The sequence below is a fragment of the Bacillus rossius genome, chromosome 11, assembly GCF_032445375.1.
Source record: "Bacillus rossius redtenbacheri isolate Brsri chromosome 11, Brsri_v3, whole genome shotgun sequence".
Taxonomy (NCBI): Eukaryota; Metazoa; Arthropoda; class Insecta; order Phasmatodea; family Bacillidae; genus Bacillus; species Bacillus rossius.
In genome coordinates, this window is record NC_086338.1 from 54,957,936 (window position 1) to 54,976,508 (window position 18,573).

Genomic DNA, 18,573 nt, shown 5'->3' on the forward strand with positions numbered 1-18,573 from the left:
GTGTTAATGCGTCAGGGGGTTTGTGATCTGGGATGGTGTTAATGTGTCAGGGAGTTTGTGATCTGGGATGGTGTTAATGCGTCAGGGGGTTTGTGATCTGGGATGGTGTTAATGTGTCGTGGATTGAGAGCGGGTGTCTGTCCCGCCAGGGGATGGACTGCTGTTCGGACAGCGCGGTGTCGTTCCACTACGTCTCCCCGAACCTGATGTACGTGCTGGAGTACCTGATCTACCACCTGCGGCCGTACGGCATCTCGCACCACGTGGAGACGCCCGCGGCGCCGGGCACCGCCGTGGCCTCCCCCGTGGTCGCGGGCTCGCCCGGTGCGCCTGCGACGGCGCAGAATCCCAGCAAGACAGACGGCATCACCAACTGGTAACCCCCGACGCCGCCACTTGTTCAGAGGTAGGGAGAAGAGCGAGCAGTTTGGTTTCCTGTGAGCCGACGCACAGTGTACAATCGCGCCAGTATACTTCAGACCTAGGTTACGTAGCGGTGAAGTGATAAAAACACCATCTGGTGATGGCAGAAGAAAGTTCCGTAGTAGAAATGAAGCTGGATGAAATATTGCAAAATTTGAAAAGTTCAGGTAAGTTTTTTTAATGTTCTTTTACAAAAAAAAACTATTTTCTGCATTAATAGTTATGAGCTAAAATTTTCAACAGTTTTCAAAAATTTCATTTTAGTATAAATTAGTGGTTATAATATTCATTTTTATTGAACATGTTTTCAGTACTTTGCTAATATATTTAATAATAAATGCAATTTTTTTCATATTGTTTCCAGGAATAATTTAATGCAGGTATAAAGATTTCAGTGTTATATGGGTTTTAACAAGCTTAATTTTTTTTTGTTAGTAAAACTACTACTAAATTATGTAAAGTGGCGTATCATGAAAGTCCAATATTTTTAAAATGAATGATTTTCTGTATAAGTTAAGAAATATCTTTTTGGTTGAGTCATATTCGCTGGTAATATTTCAATGATACAAACACCATTTTTTTGATGTTGTGCAGTAATATATACATATTTATAAATAATTTATTTAGCTTCATTTTGAAATTGTGACATTATTGTGTGTTGAACTTTTTTTTTTTTAACGTGTGACTTTTAGAATTTGATTATTGTTTGTAGGTAAGTACGTAGTACTAGTTTGTAACTGCACAGCTACATAAGTACAACTTAAAATATAACGTCAGGTGTGATGGTAGTGTGATTGCTGTAATGCATGCTTGTGGAGAGATTTTACTTGCGAGGCTTTGGTACGAGGATGTTTTAATTTTGTAGGCTTTTTGTGACATTCAGTTGTGCTCTTTTGGCTCATTTTGTGAAATTTCTAACCTACAATAAATTGACATAATTTACTAAAATTTAATAAGACCATCCATACTAAGTAGTACTCCTCTTTTTGTCCAGTTTTTAAAAGAATAAAGCATAATTTTTGCTAATAAAATCCTCTTAGCTGCTTAGTAGACTTTGGGCACAGATATTATTGGTCAACCATGCATACACCTATTCGATGACCTTTACCTCACTTGAGGAAAATTTGTAAAGCCTTTTTTGAAATGATCAGCCTTTCTTACACAGTGGTATTTTTACATTAAAGATTAAAAGCGATAGCTGACTTGGCACCACAAAGGTGAGTCTTAGAATTTTGAGTATATTCAGTAATTTTGAAATTTATATGTTTAGTAACAAGTATCGATTACATCCATTTGGGCCATTGCTTTAAGATTCGAACTATTTTGGCCATCTGATGTCATCCCGCCTGTCTCGGCTGATGCTAAGCCGATAAGGTTGCCTGGATGGCATTCGGGATGCTGTTTACTTACGAAGTGAAAGATTGTGTTCTGGAATGGCATTTATTACACCAATGACCCTCTTGCTGGTGCTGCTATTCCCGTGCGTGGCCTGTTTCGAACTGGAGCTGATGCTCGTCACAGCACGCTGTTTACTCTGATTTTACTGACGGCGAGAAATGACTGTTTAGGCGTCACCTTTGTTGTGTTTCGTTACGGGATCCTTGAGGGAACTCTAGAGGTGTGATGCACGTCAAAAGCAGAATTACACAAGGAACACCAACTACGTAGATGGCCGCTGTAGGATCATGGCACGGTACGGCCCTAGGTACAGGCACACAATGTTGATAGTCACGTGTCTTGGAACGACACGGTTATGTTACATCAAAACCACAATTACAAATAACATAGGCACGAAATGTCTGGTGCAGTAACATACTCTATGCCGTTGCTGGCATAGGTAATGCCTGGTGGAGGGCCCCTTTAACCCGCCTATCACGTGGGTGTGGTACGCGGCCCGCCACAAAGTCCCGTGTAAATGATTCGTCAGTAAGTTTGGTTGCACATTTAGCCTCGCGGCTAAGTCCACATTACAAGAGGCCGGGTCCACGCCTCGCGGCCAGGCTGACAAAACAAGTAACGTAGTACGCGAACGCTTCCCGAAGGAACAACGAATGATTAGTTATGCAGCTGGTGGGTTTGATCCGGGCCGATGGGAAGAGATTGGTAAAACTAACACTATTGCAGCTGCTCAGGTGATCAAAGACGGTGATGACTCTGCGGTGCGTGAACACGTCTGGCCCCTGCTGCGTAAGGTGAGATGCAACTGAAAAAGACCTCTAATGGCAACCGGCCACTTGGGGTGAAGAGAGCAGTAGTCGAGCTAGACTATGTTTAAGAACGTAGTCGCACATTGAACAATTTTTATTGATTAATTGGTGATTTATTGTAAATGATAAGTGTCTTATAATTCGTTAGTTTTATTTAAACATATTAAACTGGGCTTGATCGATAGTCGCCAGGTGCAGCGCTTGTTCGTACCGTCGTACTTTTTGCGCCGCGCACTTTCAGACACGCCCCTCGAGAAACAGAAATGGAACATGCCGGCTTGTGTCGGCCAAGGGAGCACCGACAGGTGTCGTCACAGCTGGAGAATTCTGAGGTAGGTGCTTGCGGCTCATAACTTTCCATTTCAGAACAGTTCGGATGAAATTATTTTTCTGGCAGCTCAGGCAATGTTCAAATTATTTTGTGGAAATAGTCGCATTACCCATAATCTTTAAAAAAAAATTACACTTCGTAATTTTTATTAGGTATTTAATCAAACTTAAAAAAAATTACACATTTGCTAATTCATAATTTTTGTGCATTTATTTTAAATTTTGTAATAAAAAAATATGTGTATGTGTGTGATTACCAATTCTGCAGTTAAAAACTAGGCATGGTATATTCCAGCTAACAGGAGTACTGCTTTATAGAACATTTTATAAATTATCTTGAATAACTCTCAGAAGTGAAATGGAATTTTGTTAATACAATGATGTTTGATGCATTTGTGTTCTAATTATGTAAGTATTATTTTAGTATATATATATATAGTATACATTACTTTATAAACAAATGTATACCTATACATTTAAGTACAGTGTTCTTACAAGTGCAAACCAAGTGATTGTATTTGCAATTGACACCTGCTAAGTTATACATTTAAGAGAATGACCAATTGGAACACAGCCTGATTTGGTTGTTGAGTCAGAAACTGGTTTATAATGTTAAAAATAGGATTTATTTTATGCATCCATGAATGACGTGAGCCAATCTTTATTTTACTCACATCCTTTGTTAGCTTACACATCATTTGTCATCTAGCATTTTTAGAGTTAATATTTCCACTCATTGGATTAGGGAAACATAATGAGGTTCAGGAAACATCTTTGACAAAACTTTCAAACGTAAATGAAACCTGGCCTCAGAAATTGTTTTCCTAAAGTCAGATGAAAAAAATTACGCTGACAGAAACCTGTTTTTGGGAGAAAAAAGTATCAGAATACATTATATAAATGAGACTTTTCGGAAAGTAAGTACCTTTAAGCTGTTAGAAAATGTATGCAGGGACAATCTAAACAAAGCTAATGTTACATGGAAGGAAGCCGTAAACTGTTGACGTACTGTAACTTTCAACTAATGTTTCGATATTTGTCTGCCATTGAAGTTACCTAGTTATTTCTGCATGGCAATTCTTTAAGTTTAGGATATTCGTTAAGATGACACATGATAAAGTATCTGCTCTCATAAATATTTTTTCAATCATGCATTTTCTTATTAATCCTTCCTCAAACTGTTCCACCTACCTTTTCACCATTCCATTATATGTTACGTTTCCATACTGAACTTTGCCAATGGATTTTCCATACTGAACTGCCAATGGATTTTAGCACGTGTTTCATGTTTGGCATTTAAAAACTGGACCAAGAAATATTCATTCATGATCAGCGTACCTCTCATTTCCCTAAAACATTTTTATAACGCTTTTAAGAAGGCAACTCTTGCTGTGTCGCTGGTGATGGACTCTGCAGAGACCAAACCAACAAGAAACAATGGTAGACCCACACCAGGGCTCTGACGTCAATTCGGTGATCATGGAAATGGTAATTACTTTCCGAACATGCCTCATATTTGACTGATTCAAAGGGAGATAAATTGTGTTTGTGGTGTAGTTGGATTTATCATTTATGTCAATGTTGTAAATATATGTATATAGGAATGTTTAATATTTTGAAAAACTTTAAAATAAGGAAGCATTTATACCAGTAAATAGAGAACGATAAATATATTAATATAGTCCTTGCATTTTATTTTTTGTCTGAATAGTTTAATATTTTTTTTTTTGTAAAACCAAAATACTCTGGAGTCCTATATTTGGTTTACATGAGTTGCCAGTACGTCTGTGAGGTGTGCAACAGTGAGTTGATATCTAAGTGCCATATCTTCAGTTGCCAACAGAAACACTGTAGTTACCATTGCGGTGCTAGGATATTGCTGCCTGCATTACGTTAAGTGTGTGTGTGGCAGTAACTTAACTCTCTTGTGCCACCGTGGGTAAGGATGTGTGTTGACCTCTTATCAAATTGGCTGTGAAATCATGAGCAAGCATAAAATTTGCCAGTAGGACACGCCAAAACTTCGTTTTAAGGCAGTATGGTTTCTTTTTGCTAATACGTCAGGTCTCGTATGTCTTGATGAGAAAATGGGAGTGAATAATTTGAAAGTAATTTTTCAGGCACTATGTGTGCCTGTTCATTTCAATACGTAATTGTCTAAATTAAGTTTACTAATAGTGGTTTGTAGTTATAAAAATGAGGAATAGTATTTATAACCCTTGAAGTTAATTTTTTTAAATACTATTAAAGACTAGATTTTCCTTCGAGATGTGTCGGGTGCATGGTGATTAAATTGGGTACAGATTTTATTGATCTCAGCTTTTGGCAATGATGGATTGGCCATCTTAGTTTTCTGCAGAAGACTGCTGTATGTTTTATAGATTGAGCACAGAAAAAAAAAATTAAAACAGGTAAAAACTAACTTTGTCCTTTATTTACAGGGTACCAATACAAAAAGTTTGCATACATAATGTTTGTAACTGGTAATTGGAAGACTATATTATGTCTTGTCTTGATATTTTATAATTTTGTGTACCATGTTGCTTTGAATAAGGTAAAAATGTGAAATTTTTTTTGATGAGTTGTGCAGTATAGTTAGTTATGTAAATATGACTTAATAGGAATACTTTTATTCTATTTCTAAGTTGAACACACATTGTTTGTACATTTTGAAGTGTTTCAGACTTACGTTTAAATCTTAAGTGTGTGTAATACTATTGTGGATTCAGTTTATGAAATTGAATTTTTATATCTGTGGTTAGTTAAAATTTTTTGGCATTATTGGTAGGAAATAAATGGAAAATTTGTATAATTACTGCTTTACCAAATTGATTTTAAAAAAAATTATAACATACCTCTGTAGTATGTTAAAATTGGTAGTCCCTTGTGGAAGTAAAATCATTCACACTTCATGTTCAAAATGTTCGATCTTTGGTCCTTGAATTTTTGTGATGTGTAGTCAACCTTTATAGTGATTTAGTATTAGTGATTAAATATGATAGCAGTTGTGGTATTCAACCACTGATATCAGCTAGATGTAAAATGTAGATTAGACTAGATAGTTTTTACAATGTTCTTGTGGTAATGCCTGTATGATGTGTGATTTCTCTTTTTAAGAAATAATAGTCTGATTGTAGACTAAACACGAACTTAATGAAGTTCTTGTAGCTGTATTTTAATTTTGAAATAGGTACCTATGTACTATTTGGTGCTAATGTTTAATAGGCCAATACTGATAATGTGCTGTCTGCCCATAATTTGAATGCCAATTATTGTTTAAAAAAATTTTTTTGTGCAATTCAAGCATGATAATGATAACATATCACAATGAAATATAATTGGTTGATGGTTACATGAAAAAATTTCATATGTATATTGGATCTGTGTGGTAAGTTTATTAAAAATATTACTATCCCTTAATTTAATGTAGGTATCTGGATTACATACATATTTCATGGAACAAAGGTTTTTGTTATTCAGTTGGTCAACTCATTCTCTTATTTCAAGGCATCTGAATCTTCAATTATTTTTTCACTTGCATGTAGTTGGTTTCTATGCATTGAATCAGGTCAATGTTCTTTTTCGAAACCCCATCAGGAAGGGACTTAAAATCGGTAGCTGAACTTGCATTAGACTTTTGTTCTCCAAGCATGATGTTTTCGAATATATAATCTCGTTGAAATAATTTCTACGAACGTATCTGTTCAAATTCGGCCACAAGTTTCGTAAAGACGCTTTAAACGATAAGTGTAAATTCTGTTCCAATATTTATCACGCACAGATATGACATGATGAACCTCCGCCTACTTTTCACGAAACCATTAAGCGCCTGTATCCACTAGTCATTTATCTCTCTCTATACACATTTAACATTTCTCATTCAATGGTGGCCTGAGGACTAGTGTTAGCGTTCTGTCATTTGATTCACAAAGTTTTGCATCCAATTTACACGTAAAGAAATTATGGCCACTTCTATACGTGTCCTATACGTGTGTGTCCAAATTACATCCAAGGATTAAGTAGAAGTCATTTTAACTAAGCAGTACATAAAAGAAGAATGAGTTACTTTTCATGCCATATTGGATATTGAGGCTTGATCACTTTTGGTGTCAGATGTCTTGTAAATGAGAGTGTGAAAGTGACATAAAATCATTCCTTAGATTGTATTCTGTAACAGGTCATGTTTTAAGTTTGAAAACTAAGTACATATTAGGAATAATTCGTGTTACGTTCTTGCCACTGTAAAGAACCTGTCTTTGAACTAGTAATTAATGTTATTAAGGTTCTTGTACCTGTAAATTTCATGATGTAGCGATGGGAATTTTTTGTTAATTCTGTTTTTTTTTGTACTCTGGGAAAGAAAAAAATATCTATGCAAGTTGTGGTACAGTGCAGCTCAGCTGTTATTTTTTTTTAATGAAACAATGTGGAAACAAAGGCTTAGCTGAAAGAAATGGTGGAAAGTACTAAAACGAGGATATATGGTGTCATTTGTCATTCGCTTTACATAGCATGTCAGTAAAACCACTATACTCATTACAGCAAAATTGAAGAGTTTGAATTGCGTGTGTTTGCTATTGAGATATTTATAAAGAGGTGTAACGAAATAAGTCTAGTCTGTCCGCGGGTTTTATTTATCCATGATAGTGGGACTGTCACATAAACTGCGGTAAATTTGTGTACCAGTTAGTTTCCGAAAGAGAGAAAAAAAAAATTATTTCATCCATTGTTTCATTCCATTCAAGTTGGAGATCTCGATGATTGGCGGAGGATATGATGATGGCAGTGCTGCGAATGGGTGCCGCCGTATTAAAGGTTTGCGGGAACTGTTCTCATGGCCGTCGCTCGGATCTGCCTGTCCGCTCTCAGCGTGAAGCGCACGTAAACTCGGGAGCTGGGAAAAAAACTGGCGAGCCCTAGGCTACTTCCAAGCCGCTGCCCTTCCACGTGCGCTCCTGCGACAGCAGAGAGAACACGTGGTTTCGTGAAGGTCCGTTTATTACTGGTCACGTATGAAGTACGTCAAAAGAAAACTACACTGTGTTTATAACTGTGAAAATTCCCGACCGCATGCCACGTGACTGGATGATACGTTCGCAATAAGGCTCACGTCCCCGGAGGGTTGAAGAGTTTACTCGTCCTGGCCAGTCATGGGGATGCGCGGAAGAGAGTAGTGATTAGAGACCTGCAAAATTAGCGGTTTCGATGGCCTTCAGGATAGACTGCACATACCCCTGTACACTCGGGCAAACAACGCAAGTTCATTGGCTGCCGTCTTGTAAGTCGTCTCAGCTGGTTTGTCTGTGATTCGATCCTTCTTTGGTTGAGAGTTTATAACTGGTTGAGATTCGTCCAGATGAACAGTAAGCCAAGAGCAAAATTATCTAAGAGGTATATGTGTTTGAATTCTAGCCTATCACCGAATGAATCTGCGAATTTTGCAGGTCTCTAGTAATGATATTTGGAAGTTGACAGAAAGAGCAGGTCAGTGGGGCAACGGGGCGCTGCGGCCGATTCCGATCACGAGAAGCGATGAAGCTCGACTGGGTTCGGGGCGTTCAGGGAGCGGGACGGCGTACCCGCACCTTTAGATAATTTAAATTTGGGCCATGGATGCAGTTACAAAGAAAGAATCAAGTCCCTAAAAATATCGCAAGTTATTTAAACAGATAAAAGGTTGAAATACATTTTTATTAAATCAACAAAGTTTAATACTAATGCCTACTTAGGGAGCATTGTATCCGATTCTTTCGTTAAGTGAAATTGATACAATAAGATAATATTAAGTTTTCAGGGTATTCTCCGGCACATCTAGCATGCTTGGCAGAAGTTGTGGCCGTGCGCCTGTCACGCTTGCGTACGTTGCGCTAACGACTGCCGTAAGGGTAGGATGTAGTCAGAGGGGTGGTGACGTATCACTGTGCAAAGCTCCCAACACACATGCACCAAGTTCCAAAATACAGTAAAATTTTGTCATTTAGCACATATGATGCTGGGGGGGGGGGGGGATGTTTTCCGAGGAAGTGAGTTAAATGCGACAAATTTAGGAACAAAAAAACAACTTACAGCTCTAAGTTTAAAAGGAGTGAGATGAATTTTTTTTTCTTTCTTGTAATTTCTGTATCAGCAATCTTGAATGTTACAGGCCTATTTCTGTTAATTCTTTTTTTATGTATATTAGATAGGAATGTTTTAATTTTCTATTGTTTCATTAAACATTTAAATGTTTGTTGAGTTATAAACGTAATTATAAAAATATTATAAATTACTGCGTTTGTAAGGAAATACTAAATGAATACATTCTTTATATTCTTTTAATGTTTAGTAGTTTTTGTCATGACAAAGGAAGATAAATGTTTGTGTTATAAAGGTTAAAAATGTGTGGTTTTGAATACAGTTTTGACTGTGACTTAAAGGTTTGTTTTAGGAATTTTTTCTTTGTTATTGAAGATGTTGACTATATAGAGAGGTTGTATTGTACCAGTGTTTGATCCACCAAAATATTAATAAATGTTAACTATATATGTTTGCAAAGTCTTGTGGTGACGAAAACAATGAATTTAAGCTAAAGAACAATTAAGCGATCCTCATTATTGTAAACAAGGAAATTTTCTTGGAGAAACAAGTTTACCTATACATTTTTATTGTATGTGATTTCAGTGTTAGGTTTTTTGAACTTTTCTGTTGCTAGGCTGTCGTATAATATTAATGAAAGCACAGCAAATTAGGAGTTTAGAAGAAAAAAAAAACACATTTTGTTCCCATAACCACAACTTGCATAAAGCACAAACTTACTGCTGACTCATATGCACCAGTTTAATTGTGCTAGTATCTTGAACAGCTATTTACTAAAGCTTTGCTAGAATTTATTGTTGGAAAATATGATTTTCTATTTACATTTGTTGGTTTATTTTAGTATTTTAGTTTAATCATTGTTACATATGTATAATTTTTATCATCCAAAGATTGTTTCTATCGAATTGTTAGTAGACTGTCTTGAAATTAATTTAGATGTATGTTTTGTTTTTGTAGCACAATGTTTTAGTGTTTCTACGAGCCATATAAATACCTAAATAAATACTTGGCTTAATATATATACTGTTTTATTATATTGATTCTGTGCCACCCACATAAGTGTATGCTTAACTTACTAACACTGCAGAGTTTAATAGAATTGTTTGTGTGAATATTTGTTAAAGGAAAGGTATCAGTTTTGACAAATAAATTTAGGACATTAATTTCCATTTCAATAAGAAACTGTCAATGTAAGTACTGAAAGAAATGAAAATTTTTAAGTTAACATTTGTTAGGTTCTCAAATACTTATTTAATTGAAAATCTACAAAATTATTGTACGCAATGGGCCTGTGGAAAAACTAAACATAAAAATCATAAATTGCAATTCTTAAACTGCCCTCATTCAGTCTTATAGTTTGACCACAGATATATCATATTTACACAACTGCTGTATAAGGATGTATTCCAAGCTTAGAGCAAAAAAAATTCAAATTTATCTTTATTTGCAGAATTTTGACAAGATTAACATTGCTATTTATTTAACTGTCTGCCAATTAAGTTAACGCTAAGGGCTAAGGTATGCAACAGACCATTATTTTTAGCACTTTTTACAGGTATTCCCAAGAAATTATATATGCAGAGGCATTGCAGTCACACTGAATATCTTCGTATGTGTGGTGGTGGCAAAAAACTAAAGAAACAAACATACAGTTAGTAATGTAAAAATAATTTACTTCTAATTAACGTTGTTGAAACTTGGTACTGTTCAGGTCACATTTTAAGTAAGAAATCTTAATTTGGAGGAGTGTGAAAGTGAAGTTAGAAATGTCAACAATATTCACCAGGTTTTAGTCTAAACATTTTAGTTTTGATTTCTTTACATATTTGTCATTACAAAAAAATGTAAGTCCTACAACAATATTTTCTAAAAATACCTACAATTATTTGACTAACATATATATACATATATATATAAGTCAAATGATTGTAGGTATTTTTAGAAAATATTGTTGTAGGACTTACATTTATATATATATATATAAATTATATATAAAATATATATAATTTATATATATATATAAATTATATATAAAATATATATATATATATTACGATTAGAGAGGAAAATGTAAACCTCGCCTTGCACTTGGGTAAGTGCGGAAGTATAAATTTTTAACTATGAAAGTTGTGGTTACGCGCACTCTAATACATACTATCAACGGTCAATTTTTTGCAGTTGAAAAATTTGGATATTGCCTTTTTCTCCTTTCTTATGGTATTTCCCCCCTCCCCCCTTCCCAACCACCAAGAAAGATGCATTCTATTGCTAATCTATCTCAACTCTTAACAGGTATCCATTCATAAATGCCTAAATGTCAATAAAATGCTAAACCCTAATCACCTTTTTATGTTTGAACTCTACTCAGTTTTAACTTTCAATATATAATTTCCCAATTTTTCCTGGGTAGCAACTTTGTGGATGGATTTCACCCGTTCTCACTCGTTACTACCTTATATGCCGGTCGAACATTATAGGAGTATGTTTACCAGCTCTGGATTAAAAGGTGGTTTTTGTTTTTGCCGCACCTTCCAAATCTTAAACAAAAATCATAAGGGGAAATGGAAAGTAGTATTACAACGCTGGGTCATCAGCAAGACGTGAACGATAGTTGGGAAACTGTTCTGGAATTAGCTGGTCCATTCTTCAGTCACATGACCACATGATACTTTGTAGTGACAAATACCACAATTGATCCACATCTCTCTGACGTGGTAAATAAAACAGAGATACTACATACATCTGTTCATGGAAAAAAGGCAATGGATGACAGTCTGCCATTTATTTGTTGTTTCCTTTGAAAAAAAAACTGACAAACTCTAGAGTAAACCAGGCAGGACTCTTTGCATAAATATCACAACAAAATACATAAATATCATCTCAATAATCAACCATGTATTAAAATTTTTTTTAAATACTGTAAGTATCACAAAAAAAAAGTAAGATATTAATTGCACTTGCTAAATACTAGTGAATTTTTTTTTTTTAAATTGAAAATCTTAATAGTGAAACTTTGTGATGATGGTACCATGTACATTACTTGACCAGATCTACCATTAATGTACAAAATATTTTCAGACTTTTGGTTACACTCATAAAATAATTGTTACACTAACGTAAATAAAAATAACAAATTCATAACAAATAAATATAAAATGCCACTGATTAAAAACAGTCACCATTTCACACTGCACTTCAAGACCTGTCACACCCAATTTTATGCTAAGGTTTAAAAATTAATACCAGTTTCACATTTTGAAAATATATTTTACACAAAATAACTAAACAGAAAACTGCTATGAACAGTAGTTACAATTTTTTAAGCGTTCCACAGCACTCAAGATTATTTACATAAATGCATGAGTGACAGTTCGCAAATTCTGAAAGAGCACAGTCTTAATTATGACTCAATAACAGCATAATTTCCTGGTTTCTGAAATACAGTATTGCTAATACAAATCATAGTTTGTAATAAATAAACAAACAATCCTCAAGAATATTTCTGCTGTTTGTTTCTTAGAATCCTTGCACAACAAAAAATGCTAACTTACAATCGAGAATCAAAAGAAATGCAGTCAGTGCCATACTTTCAGTGGATAGGTCTGCATTAACTTGCTTATTTCTTTTTGTCACGAAATTAAAAAAAAACAATGGTTTAGCGTAAACTTCCAACAACGTATGCAACCTTTAAAAAAAAAAAAAAAAAAAAAAAATGGTGATCCATGGGAAGACGTCTGCAATAGGACCCTAACCTTTACAACTTTTGTTTAGCATGTTTCCATTCTGAGGGTATTTTCTTTTTTTGGAATGTTTGAATGACTAAACTGGTATAACATCACACTGGTTGAGATGAATACTTCTGTGTGACTTAGTCCGAGGTAGGGTGCACACGAGTATTGCTCGCTGAGCAGTTCGTGGGGGCAGACCAAACACTATCCGACAGTCTGTTAATGGGGGAGAACAAGTGATGGAACGGAAACATCTGGCACGCAGGAGCAATTCGACCAGGGACCGCAAGAGAAGCAGACCACGCCAACTGCGGAAACCGTTGAATAACTTGAAACACAACCGCCCGTCACCTGAAGATGGCAGTAGTTATACATGGCAATAAAACCAGTGGCTGTATATTGCTGATGTCAACTATTTTAAACTACAAAAGTTAAATATTTTTAAATTTGAAATCTGAAATATGTTTTATGTATGGTAAAGAGCTGCGAATGAAGCCAAACTAGTAGGGCTTGACCCACTTCCTGCATAATTCCTACATTGGAAAAAAAAGAACCACTTAAACTTACGTGAATCGTATACCCACAGACTAAAAAAAAAATTATTGTGTTAAGTTTGTTGTGTTTAGAAAATATTTCTGTTGAGTTATTAAAATAAAATCTTAACATGTCTTTTTACTGGAAAGAAAATTTCAAATTCTTGATGTCCGAACAAAATAAAAAGAAATAGTTTCATAACTTCCAAGATTACACAAATAATGCAACTTTGGGAGACTGCCCCTTCCCTTTTCCCAACTGCAAGGGACTGCCATGAAGGAAGAGCTACCCACACCTCTTCTCTTGCCTACAACGCTCTTGGGGGAGAACCAAGACTAAACAAAATATCACTCAAAGTTTTGACCAGTGTAGAGAAAAACAGCATACGCCACAGAAAGTGGTTCTGTGTTGGCTTTAGTGCCTTGCCTCATTTATTGCCTGAACTATATTCTGTAATACAATGGTATTTACTATTCTCCTTGAAGAACATTTAACGAAATACAATTTTCCAACCATCTGTTGAATTTTTTTTTTTTTTTGCATTTTAAGGGTGCAAGGAAAACTGACAGACTAAAAGAAGGCCTGAGATAACATTTTAACCATGTAGTTGTATCAACGTACAAGCACTTGTTAATCCAACCACGCTAATGGACAAAAAATAATTAAGGCATTTTTATGCATGCTGAAACAAAAATACATTGCAATTCAGAACCCAAACACAAGTATGACACTTGGATTGCAATTCAAATTAATCTGCCAATCAGTCAAACTACACATTTTACTAAGTGCAAGGAATTTTAAGTTTTACTTATTTAAATTCAATAATTTTATGTATGTTAAGAGACATACAAAAATTATCTGCATAAAAAAAAAGAGAAACTATTCTTCAAAAACAAACATCACATAACAGAAACACGTGCAATGATGCTAAGGTATCTAATGGCCAATCACGTGACAGTTACAAGACAATGCACAAAAAATTTTGTGATGCATTTTTTTTTTAAGTAGCTGTAACCTAAGGTACGTCAGAGAATTGCAACCCGCACACAGAGAATAATTTCCGAATCCTTGATAAGATCATCCACAAACAGCAGTATAAAAGGAAACGCCCATTCACAGACTCGATTGGGGAACGACTAGATGACAAGCTGAAGACGACTCACCGATACGTGAGGTACACATGGTCTATTACAGTTCTTCCTAACCCAATACAGTAAGCCATTTGTTTAGAGAGAAACTTGTATCTCTTGCCTAATAGCCTATGGTAGTATATTGCAATAGACTACAGTTATAACAGTATACACCTAAAATTACTTTAAAATGTCCAAATTCTATTTCCCTGGCAAGTCTTTCCAAAATTGTTTAAAAAGTTTTCCTTCAAGAATTACCATTTGATTGCTTAATCCAGTTCCTCATAGCACCAAATTATTCTTACAATACATATTGCAGATTCCATGTTACTTGGGACATAAATGAGAAAACTACAATTTAAACGTGAGTATATAAAAACAGACATAAGAAAACATCTCTATCTCTCTCTCTCTCTCTCTTCCTCTTTTCTCTCTTGGTGTCCGATAAAGAATTCACGCACCTATCACATAAATAATGAGTGGAAGAATGAAGCTAATGAGCTGACGGTCGACAAAACGAACGAGGTCACGATAGGCGTTCAAACCATTTGTGTTCCCGGTCGGCGCTGCGGGCTTCGTCCGTTCACGAGCGTTCCGTCGCCGACTGCACCGCACACGCAGCGAGAACTACACGCCGGGTGGGGCCGGGAATAATATCATCATAGCAGGGCGGGGGGGACAAGGAATGCACCGGCAGGGGAACGTGAAGGCGACGCGGCTGGCCGGCCGCCTACGACTGCTATATGCAGCTGTCCGGGTGCTGGCTGGACAGGGTCTTGCGCGACTTGCACTTTGCGTCCGTCTTGCACGCGGGGTCGATGCTCACCTTGCGCGGGTTGCCCAGGGTCACCAGCGCCGAGGCTATGGCCAGTCCCGCTGCCGACAACACAACAACACACCGCCGCCTTCGCCTCGGGCCAACGACAACACGGTCACGTCTCGCACGCCGCATCGGCTCTCTGCTACGGACAAGATCTCACGGTTTCATTCCCAGACCTACTTCGTTTTTCAAACAACAGATTCGGCATTATTATTTTTATTTTTTTATGAAATCTGTTCATTAAAACAAATAGCATATTACTCAACAGATATGATACTTAAAATGATCCACGATACTAATTTCTCCAAAATAGAGTCATGCAACTTTTTCAATATAAGGATTTGCAATAAGCATGACTCACTTTTCAAAACAAATATAATAAATCAACTATTTCTGTGTTTGAAAAAAATGATCTAAGGTCGTTATGTAAAAAATGAGTAACAGTTGCAAGATTAAAAAAAAAAAGGTAAAATTTTTCGAATTTAGTTTTTATCAAATTGTGGTACAAACGTTCTGCTAAATAAATTACTTTCACTGAATATAATATTTAAAAGATTAGGTTTTTTTTTTCATTAGAGTTAAGTTTTGATTGAAAATGCTTATTAGTTTTCATGATTTTAATTGCATTTCGGTGCTTCGTAGTGTATTAAATTGAATTTTGGTGTTATGGTGTAATGACTTGCTTTTGGGTGTTAATTCGGTTTTATTGCAATTCACCGTATGATCTTGTCCTTGCTCATTACTATGATTTGAGGGCTTTCCCTGAAAATTTTTCATGGCAGCTCTCTTGCATTTTATATTTTTTTTAGTAAACATTTAGAAACTATCCGGTGAGAAAATTTGTAACCCAATCATAAATGTAAGAGAGCTATTTACAGGAAAAACCCTTAAATTATAGCAATGACGAAAAAAAATTAAATAACAAACTCAACATGAGACGAGCTTCAAAATGTTCCCAAAAGATTTTCCAAACACTCAAGTCTACTTATAATCTTAGAATTTTACATTAACTATCCAGATGTGGGGAACAAAAGTAACATTACACAATTTTAAGCATTAACAGTTGTGTCAGCTAATGTCGTAAGATTAGAATTATATACAACTCATTGAATTTGAAAAGAAAATTATTGCCATTTTATGATTTACAGTAGAACCTTGATTTACCGAGACATTGGTGAAGAAGGTCAGCACCGATAAGGGAAAATCATGGATCATCAAATTCAAATGTATTTAGGTTTTACAATATAAAAAAAATTCATAAGTAATTTATACAAAACAAATGTACAAATATTACTGATACTACTTTTATGTGTAGTTTTTAGTTTTACTCCTTTCTTGTCCCTTCCCGAATGAATTACGCTTCATGGATAATCGAGGTTCTACTGTATTTGCGAAACAATTTTTAGGTGCATCATCATTTCACTTGCCATTTGAAAAGCAGTATAGACATTTCGTGAATAAATTACTGGGTAATTCCCAAAACATAATATTCCTGGGTAATTCCAGGTTTTCCTGAATTTCCTGACCAATCGTCACCCTTTTTTTCATATTATTTATATTACTGCTGGTTTAAAAAAAAAGAAATCCCATTCAGTTCATCTTAGGTTATCTTTCTGCTTCTTCCGAACAGGACATACACACAATATTATAGTTTCCAGGCACCAGGGCCAATTAAAATGTGTACATGATCATAAAATAATTAGTTAGCAGCATTGTCGTGTTAAGTTTTCTCACACATGTAGTAACTTTAGGAGTATCTCCTTGAGAATATACCTTCCCAGGACTACATGTTTTGACTTGTAAATATTGTGTGTTAATTTAGTGCATAGTGTTTGAAACATTTGAATTTTGAACTTCCCGTGCTGCTTGCTGGCAGTGCCAAGTTTTTCAAGTTGGCTGCCTGCCAATGTGGGCAGCCCTGCAGCTTCCGGTTGTTGTTCAACCATCATGGTGGTAAGTTGTGCTATCGTGCACGCTTGCTGCCAATTGAGATGTTCGCGAGTGAATCGTCATTAATTGTTTCATTTTGTATGGTTTTCACAGTCTCTTACGTCTCTAAGACAAAACATTGCATGTGGCTCTTGCATGAACACTAGATCAAAGTTTCTGCTATGCATAACGAGGGGGCAGTGCCAGATCCTCGGGGGAGACTCCGGGGTGCTCACCGGACTGGCCGGGCGGAGTGAACGCCTCCCCTCCCGTGGGCAGGCGCACCAGCAGCGACAGCACAGCCGCCCGGTTGCCGCAGCACGGCTCCAGCGCTATCGGGCTGGGGGAGTCCTGCCGCGCACACAATCACCCTCGCAGCGGCGCAGACAATCAAGGTACAAACACACTGAAAACGCTCCCTTACGACTAGACGAGATTTTGTGGTTTTTATTTTTTGAGGTCAACCTCATTTTTAAAACAAGAAATTATGGTGTTATTTTGTCACTAATTCTTGATTATTTTTGTCAATAAAATCTGTGCCCAGACACATTCGTGCAACCATTTTAAGTTCCTTGTGGTCCATTCTTGTTGGAATTAGGGGTTGGGGTTACACAGTTAACAGACCAAGAACAGAAAAAGAAAAAGAAAAAGGAAGCGGGGGTAGAGGTGCTCTACATTGAATGTGCACTCTTTGAAAAGGGCCAATATAGCTAGCTACCTTTATGTTGTTAAAAAGTAACTGGTATCTGCAAAATACAAGACCACCGTTAACTTTATAAGTACATGAAATACAATTATTCCGTATATTCAGTTACAATTACAAACTGCATATGAAAATAATGACAGTTATTGAAATTTTCAAGGGTAAAGAATATAACTTGAGAGATTTGAGTATAGTTTTGTTTAAATCCTATTTTATATTGTGACTGATTTTGGTGTTGACGTATTGTACTAACTTACATTTCGGTGTTATCTCAGTATCATCACAATTCACTATGAATCATGTCACCAATTAAAAAAATTATAGTAAAAATTCTAAAAGGCTTTTTATTTTCTATTTACATGCCAGGAAGTAAATTTAAAAAAAAAAAAAAGCCTTTTCGAATTTTTACTACAATTTTTACAGAAAATTGGTTCTCCTTCTATTTAGGTTTACTAATATTAAGTAATATCTGTATACTGTTGAGAACAGGGCCGGTGCAAGGTACATTGGCGCCCTAGGCGAAAAACCTTAATGCCACACCCCCCCCCCCCCCCCCCCCCGGCCGGACACCCCAAAAAAAATTTTCCTTGTGTCAAAATACATCACGTAAGCCTAAGATTTTGTCAACAATCAAATGTAAGCAGCCTTGTGTTTTTTTTATTACTTTTTTTACTTATTACAAATAATAAACAGG

At 35.9% G+C, this 18,573-nt stretch overlaps 2 protein-coding genes across 2 annotated transcripts in view; one reads left to right on the top strand and one right to left on the bottom strand.

The window, feature by feature from the left end:
• LOC134537022 (glycoprotein-N-acetylgalactosamine 3-beta-galactosyltransferase 1-like) overlaps positions 1 to 10,054 on the top strand; it is a 49,971-nt gene extending 39,917 nt beyond the window's left edge. Inside the window, exon 9 of the mRNA XM_063377215.1 lies at positions 150 to 10,054. Coding sequence (XP_063233285.1) covers positions 150 to 380 — 231 coding nt within the window. The 3' untranslated portion in view covers positions 381 to 10,054. The remainder of the gene's footprint in view (positions 1 to 149) is intronic.
• Positions 10,055 to 11,802: 1,748 nt separating this feature from the next.
• LOC134537023 (attractin-like protein 1) overlaps positions 11,803 to 18,573 on the bottom strand; it is a 36,686-nt gene continuing 29,915 nt past the window's right edge. Inside the window, exons 22-23 of the mRNA XM_063377216.1 lie at positions 17,413 to 17,527; positions 11,803 to 15,303 (exon numbers count right to left, since the gene is read on the bottom strand). Of these exons, the coding sequence (XP_063233286.1) occupies positions 15,167 to 15,303; positions 17,413 to 17,527 (252 nt within the window). The 3' untranslated portion in view covers positions 11,803 to 15,166. The remainder of the gene's footprint in view (positions 15,304 to 17,412; positions 17,528 to 18,573) is intronic.